At 34.5% G+C, this 19,938-nt stretch overlaps 1 protein-coding gene across 2 annotated transcripts in view; it reads left to right on the forward strand.

Annotated features, from left to right (window-relative positions):
• The window catches only part of PIK3C3 (phosphatidylinositol 3-kinase catalytic subunit type 3), a 147,501-nt gene that overhangs the window by 8,164 nt on the left and 119,399 nt on the right, over window positions 1-19,938 (forward strand). Inside the window, exons 3-4 of one of the 2 annotated variants that reach the window (XM_081262762.1) lie at window positions 56-199; window positions 9,440-9,569. In XM_081262762.1, the coding sequence (XP_081118888.1) occupies window positions 56-199; window positions 9,440-9,569 (274 nt within the window). The remainder of the gene's footprint in view (window positions 1-55; window positions 200-9,439; window positions 9,570-19,938) is intronic. The other variant, XM_081262763.1, reaches the window with a different exon arrangement.

The following is a 19,938-nucleotide window of genomic DNA, read 5'->3' on the forward strand; positions in this document are numbered from 1 at the left end:
GTGTGTATGTATGTAGGTGTGTATGTATGTATTTATGACAACATTATTTCTGTAGCTGGAATGAATGGCTCAAACTGCCTGTGAAATACCCTGACCTGCCCAGGAATGCCCAAGTGGCCCTGACCATATGGGATGTGTATGGACCAGGGAAAGCAGTGCCTGTAGGAGGAACAACTGTTTCACTCTTTGGAAAATATGGGTAAGTATTCTATTTAATTAATCTATAGAAATATTTTAGCTCTCTGTCTCATTTCTTTTCTGGAGGGTTTAAATTATTTATGCCAAATGCTTCCCTGTGTGAAAACCAGGTACATAGGATTTCATCTTCCTTGATAGAGAATTTCATGTGTTTCCTATATGATATACAGAAAGGTTAATTAGAAACCATTTATATTACTCTACTGTTAGCTACTGGTAATGTGATTATTATTTTTTTTTTTTTCTGGGACCGAGGATTAAACTCAAGGGTGCATAGCCACTGAGCCACATCTACAGCCCTTTTTATTGTTTATTTCAAAACAGGGTCTTGCCAAGTTTCCTAGGGCCTCACTGAGTTGCTGAGGTTGGCTTTGAGCTTGCTGTCGTCTTGCCTTAGCTTCCTAAGCTGCTGGAATTATAGGCGTATGCCGCTGTGCCTGACTGGTTATGTGATTTCTAATAGAAAATAGAAGTTATTGGGAAATAAAACTTTGCGTTTAGGCATTTACTTGGCATTTACTATGACTTCTTTGTTATAGAGTTTTCCTGTTTTGTAATAATTATGACAAGAAGACATAAAGGCTTTTAAATTTTTAAGTATTAATTTGCTATGGATGATAATGATTGTAACAGAAAAGTTGATAATTTTTTTTAAAAACTTATAGCCAATATAAGTAACAACAACTCATAATCTTAAAAGTCTCTGTTTTTTTAATCTGGTACCAGGGATTGAACCCAGTGGCATTTAACCACTGAGCCATATCCACAGACCATTTTATTTTTTATTTTGAGATAGGGTCTTGATAAGTTGCTGAGTCTAGCCTCTATCTCTTTGTCCTACCTCAGCCTCCTGAGCCACTGGAATTACAAGTGTGTTCTAATGAACAGCCCCCCCCCCCCCCCCCCCCAGTACTGGGGATTAAACCCAGGGCTTCACACATGCTAGGCAAATGCTCTACCACTGAACTACACCCCCAGCTCTTTATCCCTTTTTCCCTTGGATAGATCACTTTTCTTTCTTTCTTTTTTTTTTTTTTAATTGGTATCATTCTGGGTTTTTTTTTTTTTTTTTTTTTTGCATTTTATAGATTGGAATTTTTCTCAAGAACTTTGTTCATCATCCCATATTTAGTTACATGGGTATATGGTTCATATAAAAGATGTAGACAAATGGTTGAACTTACTTTCTCATTTACAAGTTTTAAGAATAATGAGTTGGTACCCTAGTAACCTTTTTATGGTGAGTGACGTGGCGGGGGTGGGGGTGGGGAACCTAGATATTGTACCCAGAGATGCTCTACTGCTGAGCTACATCTTCAGACCTTGTTGTTTTTTATTTTGAAACAGAGTCTTGCTAAATTGTTTAGGGCCTGGCTAACTTGCTGAGGCTGGCTTCGAACTTGGGATCCTCTGACCTTAGCCTCCAGATCCCTGGGATTATAGGTGTGTGTCACCATGCCTGGCTTTACCCTTATAACCTGAAAAGGTGATGATGATGGCTTTTTGTGTTTGTCATGAACTTTTTTCACCTTAAACATTTTGGATATTGGTTTAGTCCATTGCTTTCTTTATAGTGTTTAAAGTGTTCAGTTGGTCTATAGTAACCTGTTCAAGTAGCCCCCATGTCCTTTCAATAGTATAGTAGTGGTCATTAGTAGCTTCTTTGTTTTTCGATAGATAGGCTAGTCCAGACTCATTGAGTAATTTTCTATTCCAGACCTGGAAACTGAAAGAAGTTTTGATTCCTTTCAGGGAAAAATGCTGTGGACTTTAATTGTCTATTTTATCAGATGTCTTCATTTTTACTCATTTTAAAGTTTTCCATTTTCTTATTTTGTACATCAGTAAATACAAATGGGGACAATCATATTATGATGGTTCTTGACTGTTTTATGTAAGTTGCTTTTTATGCCCTTTGCCCATTTTCAATAGAGATAATTCACATACCATAAAAATCTTTGCATTTTTTTTGTTGTCATTTTTGTGTTGGTATAAGAACCATTGTAGATGCATGAAATTAGTCATTTGTGTGTTATATTGTAAATTACTGTTTTTGTCTCTTAGGTTTATTCTTTTTAATTATTCTGTATTTGATTGCTATTTATGAATCTTAAATTCCTATGTTGAATTTATCAGGTTAGTTTTCTTTTCAATATGTGAATTTCATGTTTTAGAAAGTCCTTTCCCAGAGGGGAGGAGTAGGGAGGATAGGAAGGGCAGCAGAATCGAATAGACAATATGATTGATATATGTATATTCCATGTATGTATTACATATCAAAATTCATTCTACTGTCATGTATGACTAAAAAAAATAAATAAAAATTAAAACAAACAAACAAACAGAAAAAAGAAAGTCCTTTCCCAGTTAAGGTTTGTGTTTGTTTATTTGTCTGTCTTCTGCTCTGCTTTATTCCTTCATATTTTAACCTGATTAATCTAAAATTGTGTTTCTGAAAGGAATGATAGATAGTGCAAAAAATAAGCTTTTAAAAAATAAAAAAATCAAAAGAAATGGTTTATATAATTTGTCCCAATGCTCTTTAGTTCATCAACTATTTTTTTGATTGAATATATAAATTCAGTTCATTATGTACCAAAATTTTCTTTTTTTTAATGGTTGCCTGGAATATTTTATTGGGCTCTGGTAGGAGGAGGGTGGCCAATATTCAATGTAGTAGAAGGTAGTTTGGGGTAATAGGGAACCCTGGAGCCTCCTCTGGGTCTGGATTTATCTGTGGACCTTGACAATTTCTTAACCTCTTTGGGAAATTTTCTTCAACTGCTTCCTTTGGGATAGGAGATTGAAAATGAATTTGGGCACTGGTCTTGCTAATTCTGGAGTCTGAGAAGTTCAAGGGCATGGCACCTAGTGGTGAGGACCTTACTATTGTATCTTCCCATTGTAGATGGTTTCAGAGGTTCAGTACATGATTAGGTAACTCCACAGCTCTGGACCCAAGGTGAAGTAGAACACCATGGTGGAATGGGACAAAGCTGTTCAGTTTATGGAAGAGAGAGCACTGAAGTCTTAAGAGCAGCGAGATATAGTATATTGTATAGTGGTAAGAAAAATAAGTTGTAGAAATAGATTATTTGGCTTCAGATTCTAACTTCTGTGTCTAATATCTGTGTATCCTTGGGTAAGTTATTTAATCACTCTGTGTCTCGGTTTGTAAATTTAAATACCAGTATCTACTTTTTAGTTTTTGATGGTTAAATTACTAAGTGGATTTAATGGGTTCAATAAATATATTTCTACATTCTAAGTTACATAATATGTATATTATTTAATAAATGTTGTTATAATGGGCTCATTAAAATTAGTTATCATTACTTTTGGAATGATATTGTAAAATATATAATATTAAATAGAGATAGTCATCATTAGTCTTCCTTTTAAAATATATCTGGATAGTCTCCATATTTGTTTTTCCGGGTAAATTTTAATATTTTCTCTATTTAGAAATTAAACTCATTGTTATTTTGTTTGGAAATCTTAGTGTAATTTTATGTTAATTAAGGAGAGGATTAATGTACTTATAATATTGATTTTTTTCTATCTAGGAATAGGGTGTGTAAGAATGGCTTCAACTCATGAATAATTTCTAGATGTAATTGCATTAAGAATACCTTGATTGCTTATTAATGGGTATGTATTTTAGTTCAGTGTAGCTGTTAAAGAGATATTTGTTATTGAAATCCACACAGAAATAATACTTGAAACATAATTAGAATCATTGCAACTTCTGGTTTTTAAATGTATTTTTAATAATATTGTATGTTACAGCAAAATGGACGTATTATTAAATTAGTGTTGTTTTTCTGGAGTGATTACTCCTTTTTATTTTTCTCTACTCGGAAGGGTTTGTTTGCCACAGAGAGAAAAAAATGTAAAACACTTTATTAGTCTTAGTGGCTAAATGATTTTGAGAAATAGCAGACCTCTAGTTTTTTCTTTCTGAGTTCTTTACAAGTGATTTACCCTCTGGAATGTCTGCTGGAGGGTTGTCATAAAAACCCCTATTCTAACACTTGTGTACATTTTACATGAACTTAGGATCTAATTTCAAGGAGATTTTCTGGCTAAATTACAGAAGTGCAACAAAATGACCTGCCTGAAGCTAAATAAATGATTTCTCAGGTTGACATACACTATTACACTTGTCTTTTGGCAAGTTTTTGAAATGTACATTTTATCAGTAGTAGTCAATCTATATACAAGAATCATCTTGAAAGCTTACTAGAGAAGTGCCTTCTTCAGTCTCACTAGTTCAATAAGTCTGAGGTCCCAAGAGGTTCTGTGAATGGTAGGTTGTGGACCACATTTTGAGAAACACTGTTTTTCTTTGTCTTAGTAGTCTATTTGTACAACTTATACATACAGTTCTTTTCCTTCTTTTTCATTTACTCCTTCCCTCTTCATTTGTAATTCTATGCATTATCTCAGGAGAGTAAAATGTCCATTACATTCCATCCAAATCAAGCTGGAAATGTGCCTGAATGACAGATCAATAGTACTTATTTTGCTTAAAAAGGTTATTGAGGGCTGGGGATGTGGCTCAAGCGGTAGCGCGCTCGCCTCGCATGCGTGCGGCCCGGGTTCGATCCTCAGCACCACATACCAACAAAGATGTTGTGTCCGCCGAGAACTAAAAAATAAATATTAAAAATTCTCTCTCTCTCCCCTCTCTCTCCTCTCTCACTCTCTCTTTAAAAAAAATTAAAAAAAAAAAAAAAGGTTATTGAACCCCAAAGATTTTTATAAAGGTAGTAGCAGTAATTGGAACTTAAATTTATTGGTTTTTTTTTTTGGGGGGGGTGTCATTAACTAAGATAAGACTTTGAATCTTGTAAAGCCATCAGTTTTCTCTTAACTCTACCTTAAAAACAGTTCATGCTGTTCTTCCATGTCCTGAACACACCAGATCTCAGATACAAGGGAAATGTGTTAGAGAGCCATATTGATTATGTGCAATCATTTTACTTAGACCTGGTTTCTCAAACTTGAGCCATTTCCTCATCACTTTAAGAATGTCAGTCTAATCTCTACTAAGTATACTCTTCTCTACTTGATAGTATTATTTAACCTAGCTTATTTTTTTTACTTCCATTTATATTAAAGGGAGAACTTGATATTCTTGCTATGTGGTATTAGTAAAATACTATGAGAATAACTAAGTTATTAAATTTTAGAAATTGAAGCAAAAAACCTAATGAAAACAAATGATATTAAAATAATAATAGGGCTGGAGCTGTGGCTCAGCGGTAGAGTGCTTGCCTAGCACGCGTAAGGGACTGAGTTCGATCCTCAGCACCACATAAAAATAAATAAAATAAATTGATCTTAAAAAAATAGTGTTAATATATTTGATTTGCAAACTATGCATGGAATATCTGCAAAGAAAGAAGTTCCTTTGTTAGAATGATTCTGTTTGTGCCTAGTCAGTTGTAAGAGAATATTCATTTCACAGTTATTTGAGGTAAAGATGAGATTTTATGTCAACATTTTCTTTAATAATCCAACCAACTAATATATGGTTGTAGGTCAGTTATTCAAATGATAACATTAGATTTTAATCTAGGTCTTTTTGGATACCTTGAGCAGTAAGGAAGGAGTAGAGACATGCTAGATCGCCAGCTCCTGTTCTCCACTAGGCTGGCACTTATATTGACCTAACCTTCAGAAGAAGGAATTCTAAGGAACCCTATATAAGAAAGACAATTCCTTCTTCCCTGTGTCCTGGGGCTTTACTCTGAAGGTGAGCGTGGTTGTAGTAGAGAAGAACCAGGTGTCACCTGGCAGGCCTATTACTTCTGGTACAGGTTTGAATTGTGGAAGAATATGATCTTCTCAATGTTTCAAATACTTCAGTAGTGTACAGACATCTACTTGTCCTGCTGGGCCACAGCTGCTTCTCTGCATGGCACAGCTGACACCCAGGGAGATAAAATAATATGAGTCTTCTGAGTGGTCTCAGTAGGAAGCCTGGGCTAATTTTCTCAACCTTTCATCAGAAGTAATATTATATGGTTGAGCATGATGCTGGAGGCTGGAGACAAGAGGAGTGCAAATTTGAGGCCCACATAGGCAATTTAGCAAGACCCTGTCTCAAAATAACAAATAAGTGTTGGGGGTGTAGCTCAGTGGTAGAGTGCCCTGGATTTAATTCCCATTAACTAACACACACACACACACACACACACACACACACACACACACACACGTCATATCTTGTGCTGGCACTGTTCTCATGGCTGAAAAAAAAAATGATACCACCACAACTTCCTCAGATGTTTCTTGTGCAGTGTAATAACACTATTTGCCCCTCACCTTTTTTCCTTAAAAGATTTTAGCACACACATAATAGCTTGGAAAAGTGGTCCTCAAAGTATCTAAAATAATGTTATAGTATTGCTAATCTTGTGTCTACCAACTCTTGCTATTTGCTACTATCTGCTTTGTATACTTGAGTCAGTGTGAACCAGAACTTCTTGGAGAGGTCTAATGAATTATTGAAAGACTGATTCTTTAGCCTAAGTCTACAGTAGCTTATTGTTCTTAATTTGAACGTCTAGCCTGTGAGATTTCTAAGTAGCTTAAGAATGGATCGATCATTAGGCTGAATTGGCAAAGAACAATAAACAAGCTGCAGATTTCTCTTGCAGATGTTTTTTCCAAATGTGAATTCTGAAGTCAAGGCAGTTAGTGCTGTAGTGGCTTGTCACTCCAGGCTGGAACAGCAGCAGTAGCTGTTGCTGGGGCCTGTGCTGGAGTTGAGAGAGGGCCTGCTGTGCTGTGTCTATTGACTTGTCTATTTGGCTTAATTTCCCAAGTGGACATCATGCTCTGAGTATCTTCTGTCTTGCCACCTGGAGGCTGTATAACTCTGCAAGGTTCCATTAATGTCAAAAGAAAGTAATATGCTCACTTGATCATTTAAGTCACTTGACTTCCCCCTACCTTCTACATCCCTTTCCTTAAGGCACCTCAGTTATTTAGTAAACTGACTTCCTGCCAATTATGCTTGTTTTTGATTTAGTTCAAGCCAACCAAAATTTCACTGACTGATGGGGAAAAGGAAGGGAAGCCATTGGCTACTTCTGATGATATTTAAGAATATTCATTTAAAGTGTATTGTTACCTCAGCTGTACCCAGTTCCTTAGAGCTTGCTGTTAAGAAGATCTGCTTATGTTGAATGTTTATCTCAGTTAAAAGAGAAAGAAAATTAAGTTTATAAATAAAGACATGTATATATACTTTTTTGTAATAATTTTTTAAATGTTTGACCTAAATAAATATTGGGAGATTCTCCACAACTAGACAGTACATTTTCAATTGGGCCTTTAAGGTAAGATGTAAAAAAAATATAGTTGCTTAGAGCTAGCAATTTTATTGCCAATTTGAGAAACCTTTTTAACAGATATGGTCATTAATCTTCTTGTAATCATAGACTTGTTGCTTTTTTTTTTCTTAAGTTTATTTATTTGCAGTATTAGGGATTGAAACTGGGGGCACTCTACTGCTGAACTATCCCCCCAGCCACTTTTAATTTTCAATTTTTTATTTTGAGACAGGGTCTCACTAAGTTGCCAAGGGTGGCCTTAAACTTGTGATCCACTAGCCTCAATCTCCCAAATCTCTGGTATTATAGGCAAGTACCACCAAGCCTGACTATCTTTTTTATAGTTCCCAATCTAAATGTTTATGGTATCATCACTATGCATATTATAATACATATTATAAAAATTCTATAAAGCCTATCATTATCATTAGTCAGAACATGATAATGGTAAAAAATTATGTAAGATTTTTTAAGTAGACTTTTTTTTTGTACTGGATATTGGGCACTTAACCACTGGGCCACGTCCCCATCCCATTTTTTTGTATTTTATTTAGAGACAGGGTCCACTGAGTTGCTTAGGGCCTCACCATGTTGATGAAGCTGGCTTTGAACTCAAGATCCTCCTGCCTCAGCCTCTCAAGCTGCTGGAATTAAGTAGACAATTTTTTTTGAAGACTGAAAAAGAATCAGAATATTTTATTCTTCAAAAAATTACTAAATGTGAAATTGTAAAATGCTTTAGATTTCCTATTCTTTTATACAAACTCCTAGTCTTTTTCTTTCCTTTGGAGTTGTCAATTTGTTTTTTTTCAGTTTTGGTGAAGATGCTGTTTGAGTAGACTTTATATTTTAAAGACCTTGATCAAAAACACTCATAAAAAGAGAGCACACTTAACTCATGGCCATCTTTAACCCCTCATGAGAAACAAACTTAGAAACTTTTGACAGTAGCATAATTAAAACACATTATTGTCTAAAGCTCTTCATGAGTTGATGCACCTTTGCTTTAGGTTTTCATAATAGCTTTTTGAAGGAAACTTGATGAGAGGGCATGTGTTCTTTCACTTTAAATCAGGATAACCAGACTTAGCTGAATCATGACTATATACTAAATTTCTAATTGTAAACATTGGAAAGTTTTTTTTTTTTTTCCATGAACTTACTATAGTATTTCCTTTAGAATGTCCCTCTTTTTTCTTTTTCTAAATTTTTAAGAATGCCCCTCTTATGGAAAAGAAGACAGGAGGAAAATCATCCTGTACAATGAAGAGGATTGTAGTAGCAAACCTTTATGGAGTACTTACTATGTGCCAGTCGCTATTCTAGATACTTTTTGCTAATAATGATTTTTAAAAAGTTTTACAACAACCCTGTGAGATATAGTATTTTTTATCAGTCCCATATTACACATGAGAAAATCTGAGGTTACTGTGAAGTTATTATTTTAACTTATCAAAGGACACTCACGTCATAGATGGCATAACTGGGATTCACATGCAGGCATGCTAAATTATCACTGGCAGAACACAGTTATGCTTTACAAATTTTTATTTCAGTCATTGTCATTGTAATATTTTTCTCTTTGGGGTAGAAATCTGGTCTCTTCTTTCTAAGAGCTTCACTAAAGTGATGAAGCATGCATGCTTCCTTCCTTTTCTCCTTCCACTTTGTCTGTAGATTTTTCTGTAATAGTTCTGATTGCTTGGAGGAGAAAAGAATGTTACATGGATTTTAGTTGCTTAGTGCATTGCTATCCAATCCACTGGGGGCTTAAAGCTTGGCAATAAAGGCATGCATGTCTTTGCATAGAATTTTCTTTGTTTTTAGGAATGTAAAATTTCTTGTAATTAACTGCATTAATTTACTTCTATCTGGAATGCTATCTTTTTCACTAGCATGTTTCGCCAAGGGATGCATGACTTGAAAGTATGGCCTAATGTAGAAGCGGATGGATCAGAACCCACAAAAACTCCTGGCAGAACAAGCAGTACTCTCTCAGAAGATCAGATGAGCCGTCTTGCCAAGGTATAAAAAAAGATTTTTGAAACAGTGAAGTACTCTGAATGATGTCTGTTATAGTATATCATGACATCATGAATTATGATGAATTATTATATGCTTTTATTTAAACTTTTTAGTAATATTTTTATTGAGATAATTCACATACCATAAAATTTACTATTGAGAAGTGTGCAGTTCATTGAGTTGTGTAATCATCATTGCTGTATAATTTTGGAACATTTTAATCACCTAAAAGAAACCATGTACTCTTTAGCAATCACTCTTCATTTGCTTCTCCCTGTGGCTGCTGACAACTGCTAATCTACTTTCTGTTTTCATCCGTCTTGCCTATTCTGGACATTGCCTATAAATGGAATCATACATTATGTGGCCTTTTGTCTGAACTCTTACCAGATTTGAAAATGTGATTCTTTTGCTATTTTAAATGACTCCCTACTTTTTCCAGTGACATAGCTTTAAAGATGAAAGTTTTAAATATTAGTGATACTTAGGATTTTGGGAAACGAAGACTTGTTATATAGCTAGCTAATTTAAAAGGGCATCATCCATCCTTTTTGTAAGTGGATTGAGTTTTCATTTTTTTCTTTCAAGACAGTTTTAATGTGCAAAATTAGACTCAGTTCTGTTTAATAAAATAAATTTTTTTTTTTTTTTTTTTTTTTTTTGGTAAATCCCCTTTTACAAAGCACTGTGTTAGATTCTATTTAAAGATCCTTTTACTAGTTTGGCGTAGTGGCATATGCCTGTAATCCCAGGGGCTCTAGAGGCTGAGGCATGAGGATTTTTAGTTCAAAGCTAGCCTCAGCAAAAGTGAGGCAGTAAGCAACTCAATGAGATCCCGTCTTTAAATAAAATACAAAATAAGACTGGGGAATGTTGCTCTGTGGTTGAGTGCCCCTGAGTTCAATACCTGGTATCCAAAAAAAAAAAAAAAGATCTTTTTACCAATCTTGTTAAGACTTTCTTTTAATTTTTACATGTATTTTTTTTCTTTGAATTTAATTAGCAGGAATAACTAATGTCTGGAGAAAGTTTTGATGTCAACTATTAACATCCTATTGCTTCTCCTAATAATAATCTAATAGTCATGATTATGAGGAATACTTGTTTAGGCTTGGCTTTTTTCTTTAACAAAATTTTTTGTTATGATGTCCATTTGGTATATTATTGTTTTAAGAAAATGTGATATGTTTTGCATCCTAATAAGTATATTGATGAGTATACTATTGTCAACCTCCTTTCTCTATGTTTAAATAAATAAAATTTAATATTCACTTCAATAACTTACTTTAGATCTTGTTTACATTTTACATGACATATAGGAAAGTTCATAAGCTTTTTGTGTATACTTTCTCTTTTAAGTGTTTATTTTATCAATGAACTTTTATATGAGCTAATATTTGTAACTTTTACAAACCTTGAGTAGTTAATAGACATTTTACTAGGTTCAGATCATTTGTTGGTCATTAAAAAGTGAAAAAGGTTAAATCTTAAATGTAGAGCAACGTGGACTATATTGAAGAAACAGAAGGTCTTTAATTTTCTTTTGCAGGCTACATTATGATTTATAGTATGTATGAAATTCTAAATTTGAGTAGTAATGGGAAGAGTCAAATATATAAAGCTGTATATAATGCAATTTATCCACTTTATTTATTATTTCAAATTATTTGCACTTTTGTTCACATGTTCCTAATTTTTTTTTCCTAATTATATTTGATGGAAGGCTCAAAATTTATTTTTTATAACTGACATTTTCCAAACATTAGTATATGCAGTATAATCATCTGAATTTGTTCAAGTTAGACTTCTGGTTTTCTAATATACCATTATGTTAGATATTTCTCATTTTTACCTTCTGAATTTTATAGTAGAAAAAAGGTGAGACTTACTTGATCATTATCAAGTATGTGTCCATGTGTTCATGATTGAAATAGTAACCCTTAAGCGATGTATTGGTTCATATTTATGCTTTTTTTTTTTTTACATTTTTTTAAATTTATTGTTGGTCGTTCAAAACATTACAAAGTTCTTAATATATCATATTTCACAATTTGATTCAAGTGGGTTATGATCTCCCATTTTTACCCCGTATACCGATTGCTGTTATCACATCAGTTGCACTTCCATTGATTTACATATTGCCATTCTAGTGACTGATGTATTCTGCTGTTTATCCTATTCTCTACTATCCCCCTTCCGCCCCCCTCCCCTCCCCTCCCCTTTTCTCTCTCTACCCCCTCTAATGTAAATCATTTCTTCACTTGTATTATTTTTCTCTTACCCCTCCTTTCCTCTTATATGTAATTGTGTATGACCCTGAGGCTCACCTTCCAATTCCATGCGATTTCCCTTCTCTCTCCCTTTCCCTCCCACCTATCATCCCTGTTTAATGTTAATCTTCTTCTCAAGCTCTTCGTCCCTACCCTGTCCTTGGTTACTCCCTTTATATCAAAGAAGTCATTTGGCATTTGTTTTTTAAGGATTGGCTAGCTTCGCTTAGCATAATCTGCTCTAATGCCATCCATTTCCCTCCAAATTCTATGATTTTGTCATTTCTTAATGCAGAGTAATACTCCATTGTGTATAAATGCCACATTTTTTTTATCCATTCATCTATTGAAGGGCATCTAGGTTGGTTCCACAATCTTGCTATCGTGAATTGTGCTGCTATGAACATCGATGTAGCAGTGTCCCTGTAGCATGCTCTTATTAGGTCTTTAGGGAATAGACCGAGAAGGGGAATAGCTGGGTCAAATGGTAGTTCCATTCCCAGCTTTCCAAGAAATCTCCATACTGCTTTCCAAATTGGCTGCACCAATTTGCAGTCCCACCAACAATGAACAAGTGTACCCTTTTCCCCGCATCCTCGCCAGCACTTGTTGTTGTTGGACTTCCTAATGGCTGCCAATCTTACTGGAGTGAGATGGTATCTTAGGGTGGTTTTGATTTGCATTTCTCTGACTGCTAGCGATGGTGAGCATTTTTTCATGTACTTGTCCATACTCATATCAAACAAAATAGATTTCAAGCCAAAGTTAATCAAAAGGGATAAAGAAGGACACTGCATACTGCTCAAGGGAACCATACACCAACAAGACATAACAATCATAAATATATATGCCCCAAATAATGGTGCAGCTACGTTCATCAAGCAAACTCTTCTCAAGTTCAAGAGTCTAATAGACCACCATACAATAATCATGGGAGACTTCAACACACCTCTCTCACCACTGGACAGATCTTCCAAACAAAAGTTAAATAAGGAAACTATAGAACTCAATAACACAATTAACAACCTAGACTTAATTGACATATATAGAATATACCACCCAACATCAAGTAGTTACACTTTTTTCTCAGCAGCACATGGATCCTTCTCAAAAACAGATCATATATTATGTCACAGGGCAACTCTTAGACAATATAAAGGAGTAGAGATAATACCATGCATCTTATCTGACCATAATGGAATGAAACTGAAAATCAACGATAAAAGAAGGAAGGAAAAATCATGCATCACTTGGAGAATGAACAATAGGTTACTGAATGATCAATGGGTTATAGAAAACATTAAGGAGGAAATTAAAAACTTCTTAGAGTTAAATGAAAACACAGACACAACATATCGGAATCTATGGGACACATTGAAAGCAATTCTAAGAGGAAAATTCATTGCTTGGAGCTCATTCCTTAAAAAAAGAAAAAACCAACAAATAAATGATCTCATACTTCATCTCAAAATCCTAGAAAAAGAAGAGCAAAACAATAGCAAAAGAAGTAGAAGGCAAGAAATAATTAAAATCAGAGCGGAAATTAATGAAATCGAAACGAAAGAAACAATTGAAAAAATTGACAAAACCAAAAGTTGGTTCTTTGAAAAAATAAATAAAATCGACAGACCCTTAGCCATGCTAACAAAGAGAAGAAGAGAGAGAACCCAAATTACTAGCATACGGGATGAAAAAGGCATTATCACAACAGACACTTCAGAAATACAGAAGATAATCAGAAATTATTTTGAATCCTTATACTCCAATAAAATAGAAGATAGTGAAGGCATCGATAAATTTCTTAAGTCATATGATCTGCCCAGATTGAGTCAGGAAGATATGGACGACCTAAACAGACCAATAACAATAGAGGAAATAGAAGAAACCATCAAAAGACTACCAACTAAGAAAAGCCCAGGTCCGGATGGGTATACAGCAGAGTTTTACAAAACCTTTAAAGAGGAACTAACACCAATACTTTTCAAGCTATTCCAGGAAATAGAAAAAGAGGGAGAACTTCCAAATACATTCTACCAGGCCAACATCACCCTGATGCCTAAACCAGACAGAGACACTTCAAAGAAAGAAAACTACAGAGCAATATCTCTAATGAATCTAGATGCAAAAATCCTCAATAAAATTCTGGCGAATTGGATTCAAAATCATATCAAAAAAATTATACACCATGATCAAGTAGGATTCATCCCTGGGATGCAAGGCTGGTTCAATATACGGAAATCAATAAATGTTATTCACCACATCAATAGACTTAAAAATAAGAACCATATGATCATCTCGATAGATGCAGAAAAAGCATTTGACAAAGTACAGCATCCCTTTATGTTCAAAACTCTAGAAAAATTAGGGATAACAGGATCATACCTCAACATTGTAAAAGCAATCTATGATAAGCCACAGGCCAGCATCATTCTGAATGGAGAAAAATTGAAGGCATTCCATCTAAGATCTGGTACAAGACAGGGATGCCCTCTCTCACCACTTCTGTTCAACATAGTCCTCGAAACACTGGCCAGAGCAATTAGACAGACGAAAGAAATTAAAGGCATAAAAATAGGAAAAGAAGAACTTAAATTATCACTATTTGCAGATGATATGATTCTATACCTAACAGACCCAAAAGGGTCCACAAAGAAACTATTAGAGCTAATAAATGAATTCAGCAAAGTGGCAGGATATAAAATCAACACGCATAAATCAAATGCATTCTTGTATATCAGCGACAAATCCTCTGAAACGGAAATGAGGAAAACTACTCCATTCACAATATCCCCCCAAAAAATAAAATACTTGGGAATTAACCTAACAAAAGAGGTGAAAGACCTATACAATGAAAACTACAGAACCCTAACGAGAGATATAGAAGAAGACCTCAGAAGATGGAAAAATATTCCTTGTTCATGGATAGGCAGAACTAACATCATCAAAATTATTACCAAAAGTTCTCTATAAGTTCAATGCTATCCCAATCAAAATCCCAACAGCATTTCTTGTAGAAATAGATAAAACAATCATGAAATTCATATGGAATAATAAAAGACCCAGAATAGCAAAAACAATGCTAAGCAGGAAGTGTGAATCAGGCGGTATAGCGATACCAGACTTCAAACTATACTACAGAGCAATAGTAACAAAAACAGCATGGTACTGGTACCAAAACAGGCGGGTGGACCAATGGTACAGAATAGAGAACACAGAGACTAATCCACAAAGTTACAACTATCTTATATTTGATAAAGGGGCTAAAAGCATGCAATGGAGGAAGGATAGCATCTTCAACAAATGGTGCTGGGAAAACTGGAAATCCATTTGCATCAAAATGAAACTGAATCCCTTTCTCTCGCCATGCACAAAAGTTAACTCAAAATGGATTAAGGAGCTTGATATTAAATCAGAGACACGGCGTCTGATAGAAGAAAAAGTTGGCTATGATCTACATACTGTGGGGTCGCGCTCCAAATTCCTCAATAGGACACCCATAGCGCAAGAGTTAACAACTAGAATAAACAAATGGGACTTACTCAAACTAAAAAGTTTTTTCTCAGCAAAAGAAACAATAAGAAAGATAAACAGGGAGCCTACATCCTGGGAACAAATCTTTACTCCACACACTTCAGATAGAGCCCTAATATCCAGAGTATACAAGGAACTCAAAAAATTAGATAATAAGATAACAAACAACCCAATCAACAAATGGGCCAAGGACCTGAACATATTTATGCTTTTAGTTACCTGTACACATTGGCAACTCTACAAATGATCACTGAGCATAAATAGAGCTAAATGAGGTAATGGGAAGAGGCCTTCTTAATTTTTTTTAATATTTTATTTTTTAGTTGTAGTTGGACAAATACCTTTATTTTATTTACTTATTTATTCTTATGTGGTGTCGAGGATCAAACCCAGGTCCTCGCACATGCTAGTCGAGCTCTCTACTGCTGGCCACAGCCTCAGCCCCCTTCTTAATATTTTTATTAATTGTTACCAATAATCATCAAAATCTTTTGGAGTTTATCAAGTTGGGCTCCACTTTTTCAAGAGATATTTATTGAAATTCATGTGCTACCTGTTTTGCCCAGAATGGTTTATCCATTTTCAGATAAGTCTTTATTAGTGTGTAAATCTTTATAATGGGTATAAAATTTAATGAAAATAAGCTTTTTATAGTTTTATTGATGGTAACTGAAGCCTAGCACTTGTCTCCCCTTTGTTCCTTAGTAGATTGTGCTGTAAAAGATAAACTTCTGAATGGAGTGGAGACTTTAGAGCTTACTAAGTGCTGACAGCTTGTGTTAGTATTAACTTATGTTCCCCAAAGGCTAAATAGAAACCATCCAAGCTGTAATTACTTAAGAGAAAAAAATGGATCCTGTTTTTAGCATTGTTAAGGAATTGCTCCTTCTTTGAAGAAAACTCTTTATTTCTTGGTGCTTTGGGCTAATATATTCCATTTTTCTCAATACAACAGCCGGTTGTGCTTTTGAGGTTTTTAGCACCTTTTATATCCGTGCTGCTATTGAAGAACTGTTTAAAAACAATGTCTTAGTGTTATGGTTTGGACAGGAGGTGTCCCCCCAAATTTCCTGTGTTAATACAGATATATTCAAAGGTAAAGTGATCATATTCTGAGAGCTGTAACCTAATAAATTCATCCTGGTTTGAGTGGGTTGACTGGGTGGTAACTATAGAGGCATGGCTAAAGGAGAAAAGCCACTAGGGGCATGTCCTGAAGATTTCATCTTCCTTGGGCCTCTTTCCTCTCTTCCTGCTTCCTAGCTTCCATGAATATAGCAGTGCTTCCACCATGATGTGTTTCCTCACCTTGGGCCCACAGCAGTGGAGTAAGCCAGCCCTGAACTAAACCTCTGAGCTGTAAGCCAAATACATTTTCTCTCCTCTAAGTTGTTCTTGTCAGGTATTTTTGGTCACAGTGATGCAAAGCTGACTAACACACTTAGGTTTGATGATGGTGGAAGCTTGAACACTAAACATCAGTTTACATGGAAGAAATATGGTGTTATGAGTCAGAGTTTTGGCTATCCTACCAACCCAGGGAAGATGGTTTCTGAGATTATAAAATCATAAGTTTAGAATGTTTGAGCATGTACACCTATCATTCCAGTGGCTTGGGAGACTGAGGCAAGAGAATCTCAAGTTTCAAGCTAGCCTCAGCAACTTAGTGAGGTCCTACGCAACTTAGCAAGACCTTGTCTCAGAATTAAAAAAAAAAAAAAAAAAATTAATAAAAAGGACTCAGTGGTTAAGCGTTTCTGGGCCCAATCTCTGGTACCAGACAAACAAACAAAAAGAAATGTAGAATGGTTGATTTCTCATGTAGCTCTTCACATTCTATTATTTTAAAAGTTCCAACATGGCAAGTAATTGGAATGGTTTATCTCCTTGAAATTTATATTTACTATCTTAGTAGAGAACAAAACTATGATTATTAGTTTGCAGTTGTGGAGGTGTTATGATCATGTCATTTCTTTTCTTCAAAACACTTGAGTGTTTTCCAGTACTTGTCTAATGTGAATGATATTGCAGTGCTCTTAGACTTTGTTGTCATTTGATTAGTTCTTAAATGTTTCAGTCAGACTTCCTTAGAAATAGCTTTTTCTTCAACCAAAGGAAGGTTCATTTGCCTTGAAAACAGTGAAAATGTGCTTTCATACTTATTATGATTTTAACTTGATAGTTTACCAGATACTTTGGTATTGTTTTCTTAAAATTGTGCCACAGTAATAAGTGCACACACTTTCCTCCTCTATTGCTCTTATTTTTCTGATTACACATTGAAAAATATTTGTTCAGTTAGCTTGACACTGTCTTTGTAAGAACATTTTTGACATTGTCTTTAGTGCAACTTTTGAAATGAGGAGGAGTTTGTATGTTCCACTCTTTATTTTAATACAAAAGAAACATTACTGCCATTTTAAGTAAAAAATGAGTATTTAAATACATGAAGTTTAAGTGGTTAGAACTGAATGATTTATTTTTTGTTACATTTTGATTTTCCAGCCAGTGAATTTACTATGAGTATATATAATTGTTGAGAAGACATTTGGTTTAAGAGTAAAAGGTATACATAAATCTTAATAATAGCAAAGCATAGTTACTCTGCATTGCACCCCTGAGCCTAAATAAATAGCTTAGTGACAATTTTCAAACTACAATATGGGAAAGTTTATTAAGTTTTAGACTGCTTCCGTCTTGGTTGCCTAGGGGTAATGGGACAAGAGGACTGTGAAATGAAGATTAACTATTTAAATGGCCTGTGAAAAGATGTTATTAGATAATTATTAAGCAAAGAACCTCAACTCCAGGCTGGACTTAGTATTCTTACTCTGATTTATTTCTCAGCTATGGAAGTTGAATTCTAACTACAACATGAATAACTTGAAGTTTTAGAAACTGCTTTCCAAGTGTGACATTTTTTCAGAAGTTAAATTCTTTTGAAATGATTAAAATGGAATTAACTTATCTAGTAATTTTATGAATATGCCTATTTTTCTTTGAGAAAAAATGAGTATGAGAAAAGGAAACAAAACTGAATAGTGCTCAATTTAGGTCTTGTTTATTACAACTTGGATTTCTTAGACTTCGAACAGAATGAAGTGAATGTTGAAAATACATAATTCTCCCCTCCCCCCATCTTGATCATTTTCTTCTTTACTGTCTGTAAATTTCCCTAATTTGTTTTTACTAACAAGGTATCTTTCTGTTGTAATAGATTTGTGAAAATATTAAAAGGTCAGGCATCTTGGGCATTTGCTAAGCTTTCATTGTCCATGACCCAGTCTTTTAATTGATTGTGGGCTTTAACTTGAGTCAGTTTGCATGTTGTTCCCATCTATTTCATTTTCAACTTGTCATATTATGAGAATTTTATGACTAGGATGCATATCCACCTGGGGTTTTGGATGTGACTACCAAGCTTTAGTGTTTGATTTATATTTGAATCCATGTCTTTGGACATGAAAGGTTAGTGCAAAAGCATGCTTCTCTACTGTCTCCTTTTCATTTTAGCAGCTCTGCTTGATGCCTTTGGAATGTGCTTTAGTTTCTGTCAAATTGATTAAGAGGAGGCAAAGAGAAAATAACAAGTAGATGAAAAATGCTTTGTGGTCCGTGTGACACAGATAGGTTTGAGAATGTTGAGGAGAGTGTATTGCTGCAGTGAAGACGTGTTGGTTTTCTAGGCTGACCCTTGAGTGCCTGCCTGGGCTCACTGTGGTTCAGGGTCTGAATCTTAGCTTTGTTGAATTATTGCAATAGGAATCCAAGCTGGATTTTATTAGTTCATCCATGAATAATTAGTTTTTTGAGACAAAAAAAATCATTTCAAGGTTTTTGTTTATTTTGTTTATTTTGTACTAGGAATTGAACTCCAGGACACTTAACCACTAAGCTACATTTTCAGTTCTTTTTTTTTTTTTTTTATTTTGAGACGGAGTCTTGCTAAGTTGCTGAGTCTGGCCTGAAACTTAGATGGATGTATAATGTTCTTTTCCCTTTAATAATTATGTAACCCAGTGTTTGTAGAATATAACAGGAAGTTCCTAAAAGTATGTTTAATAGAGTCTCCTTGTTAGGACTTTTCTGGAAAAGTTGATATTTTTTAAAGAAATATCTCTGTATGTTAACTTTCACTTGGTTAGATATTTCATGCAGAGAAAGTGTCCTTTTTCTATAGTGTAAATACTTAGTGATTTATATCATAGTTGAAGTATCTTGATAATCTGTAGTTTTTCACTTTTCCATTAATTCATTTATAAATTATCACAATTTATGATTTGAACAGTATATACAGTGCTATATTAAACTAAGTGTAGCATTTTAGGAATGTGAATCTAATCTGTAATCCACATCTAGGTAAAAAAGTACATATAAGGTAAATACAGTGTTTTGCTCTCTGGGTTTTTTTGGTCTATGTGTGTCACTTTTACATTTTATTCATAGTCTAAAACAGTTAAAAGATTAGACTATGTAATGAATACATGATGAATAATTTAACAACAAATTATGGTAATGGCTGAAATTATTCAGGGCCAGCAAACTTGTTCAGTGGTACCACTAACATT

The sequence above is a fragment of the Spermophilus citellus genome (assembly GCF_964194105.1).
Source record: "Spermophilus citellus genome assembly, chromosome: 12".
NCBI lineage: Eukaryota > Metazoa > Chordata > Mammalia > Rodentia > Sciuridae > Spermophilus > Spermophilus citellus.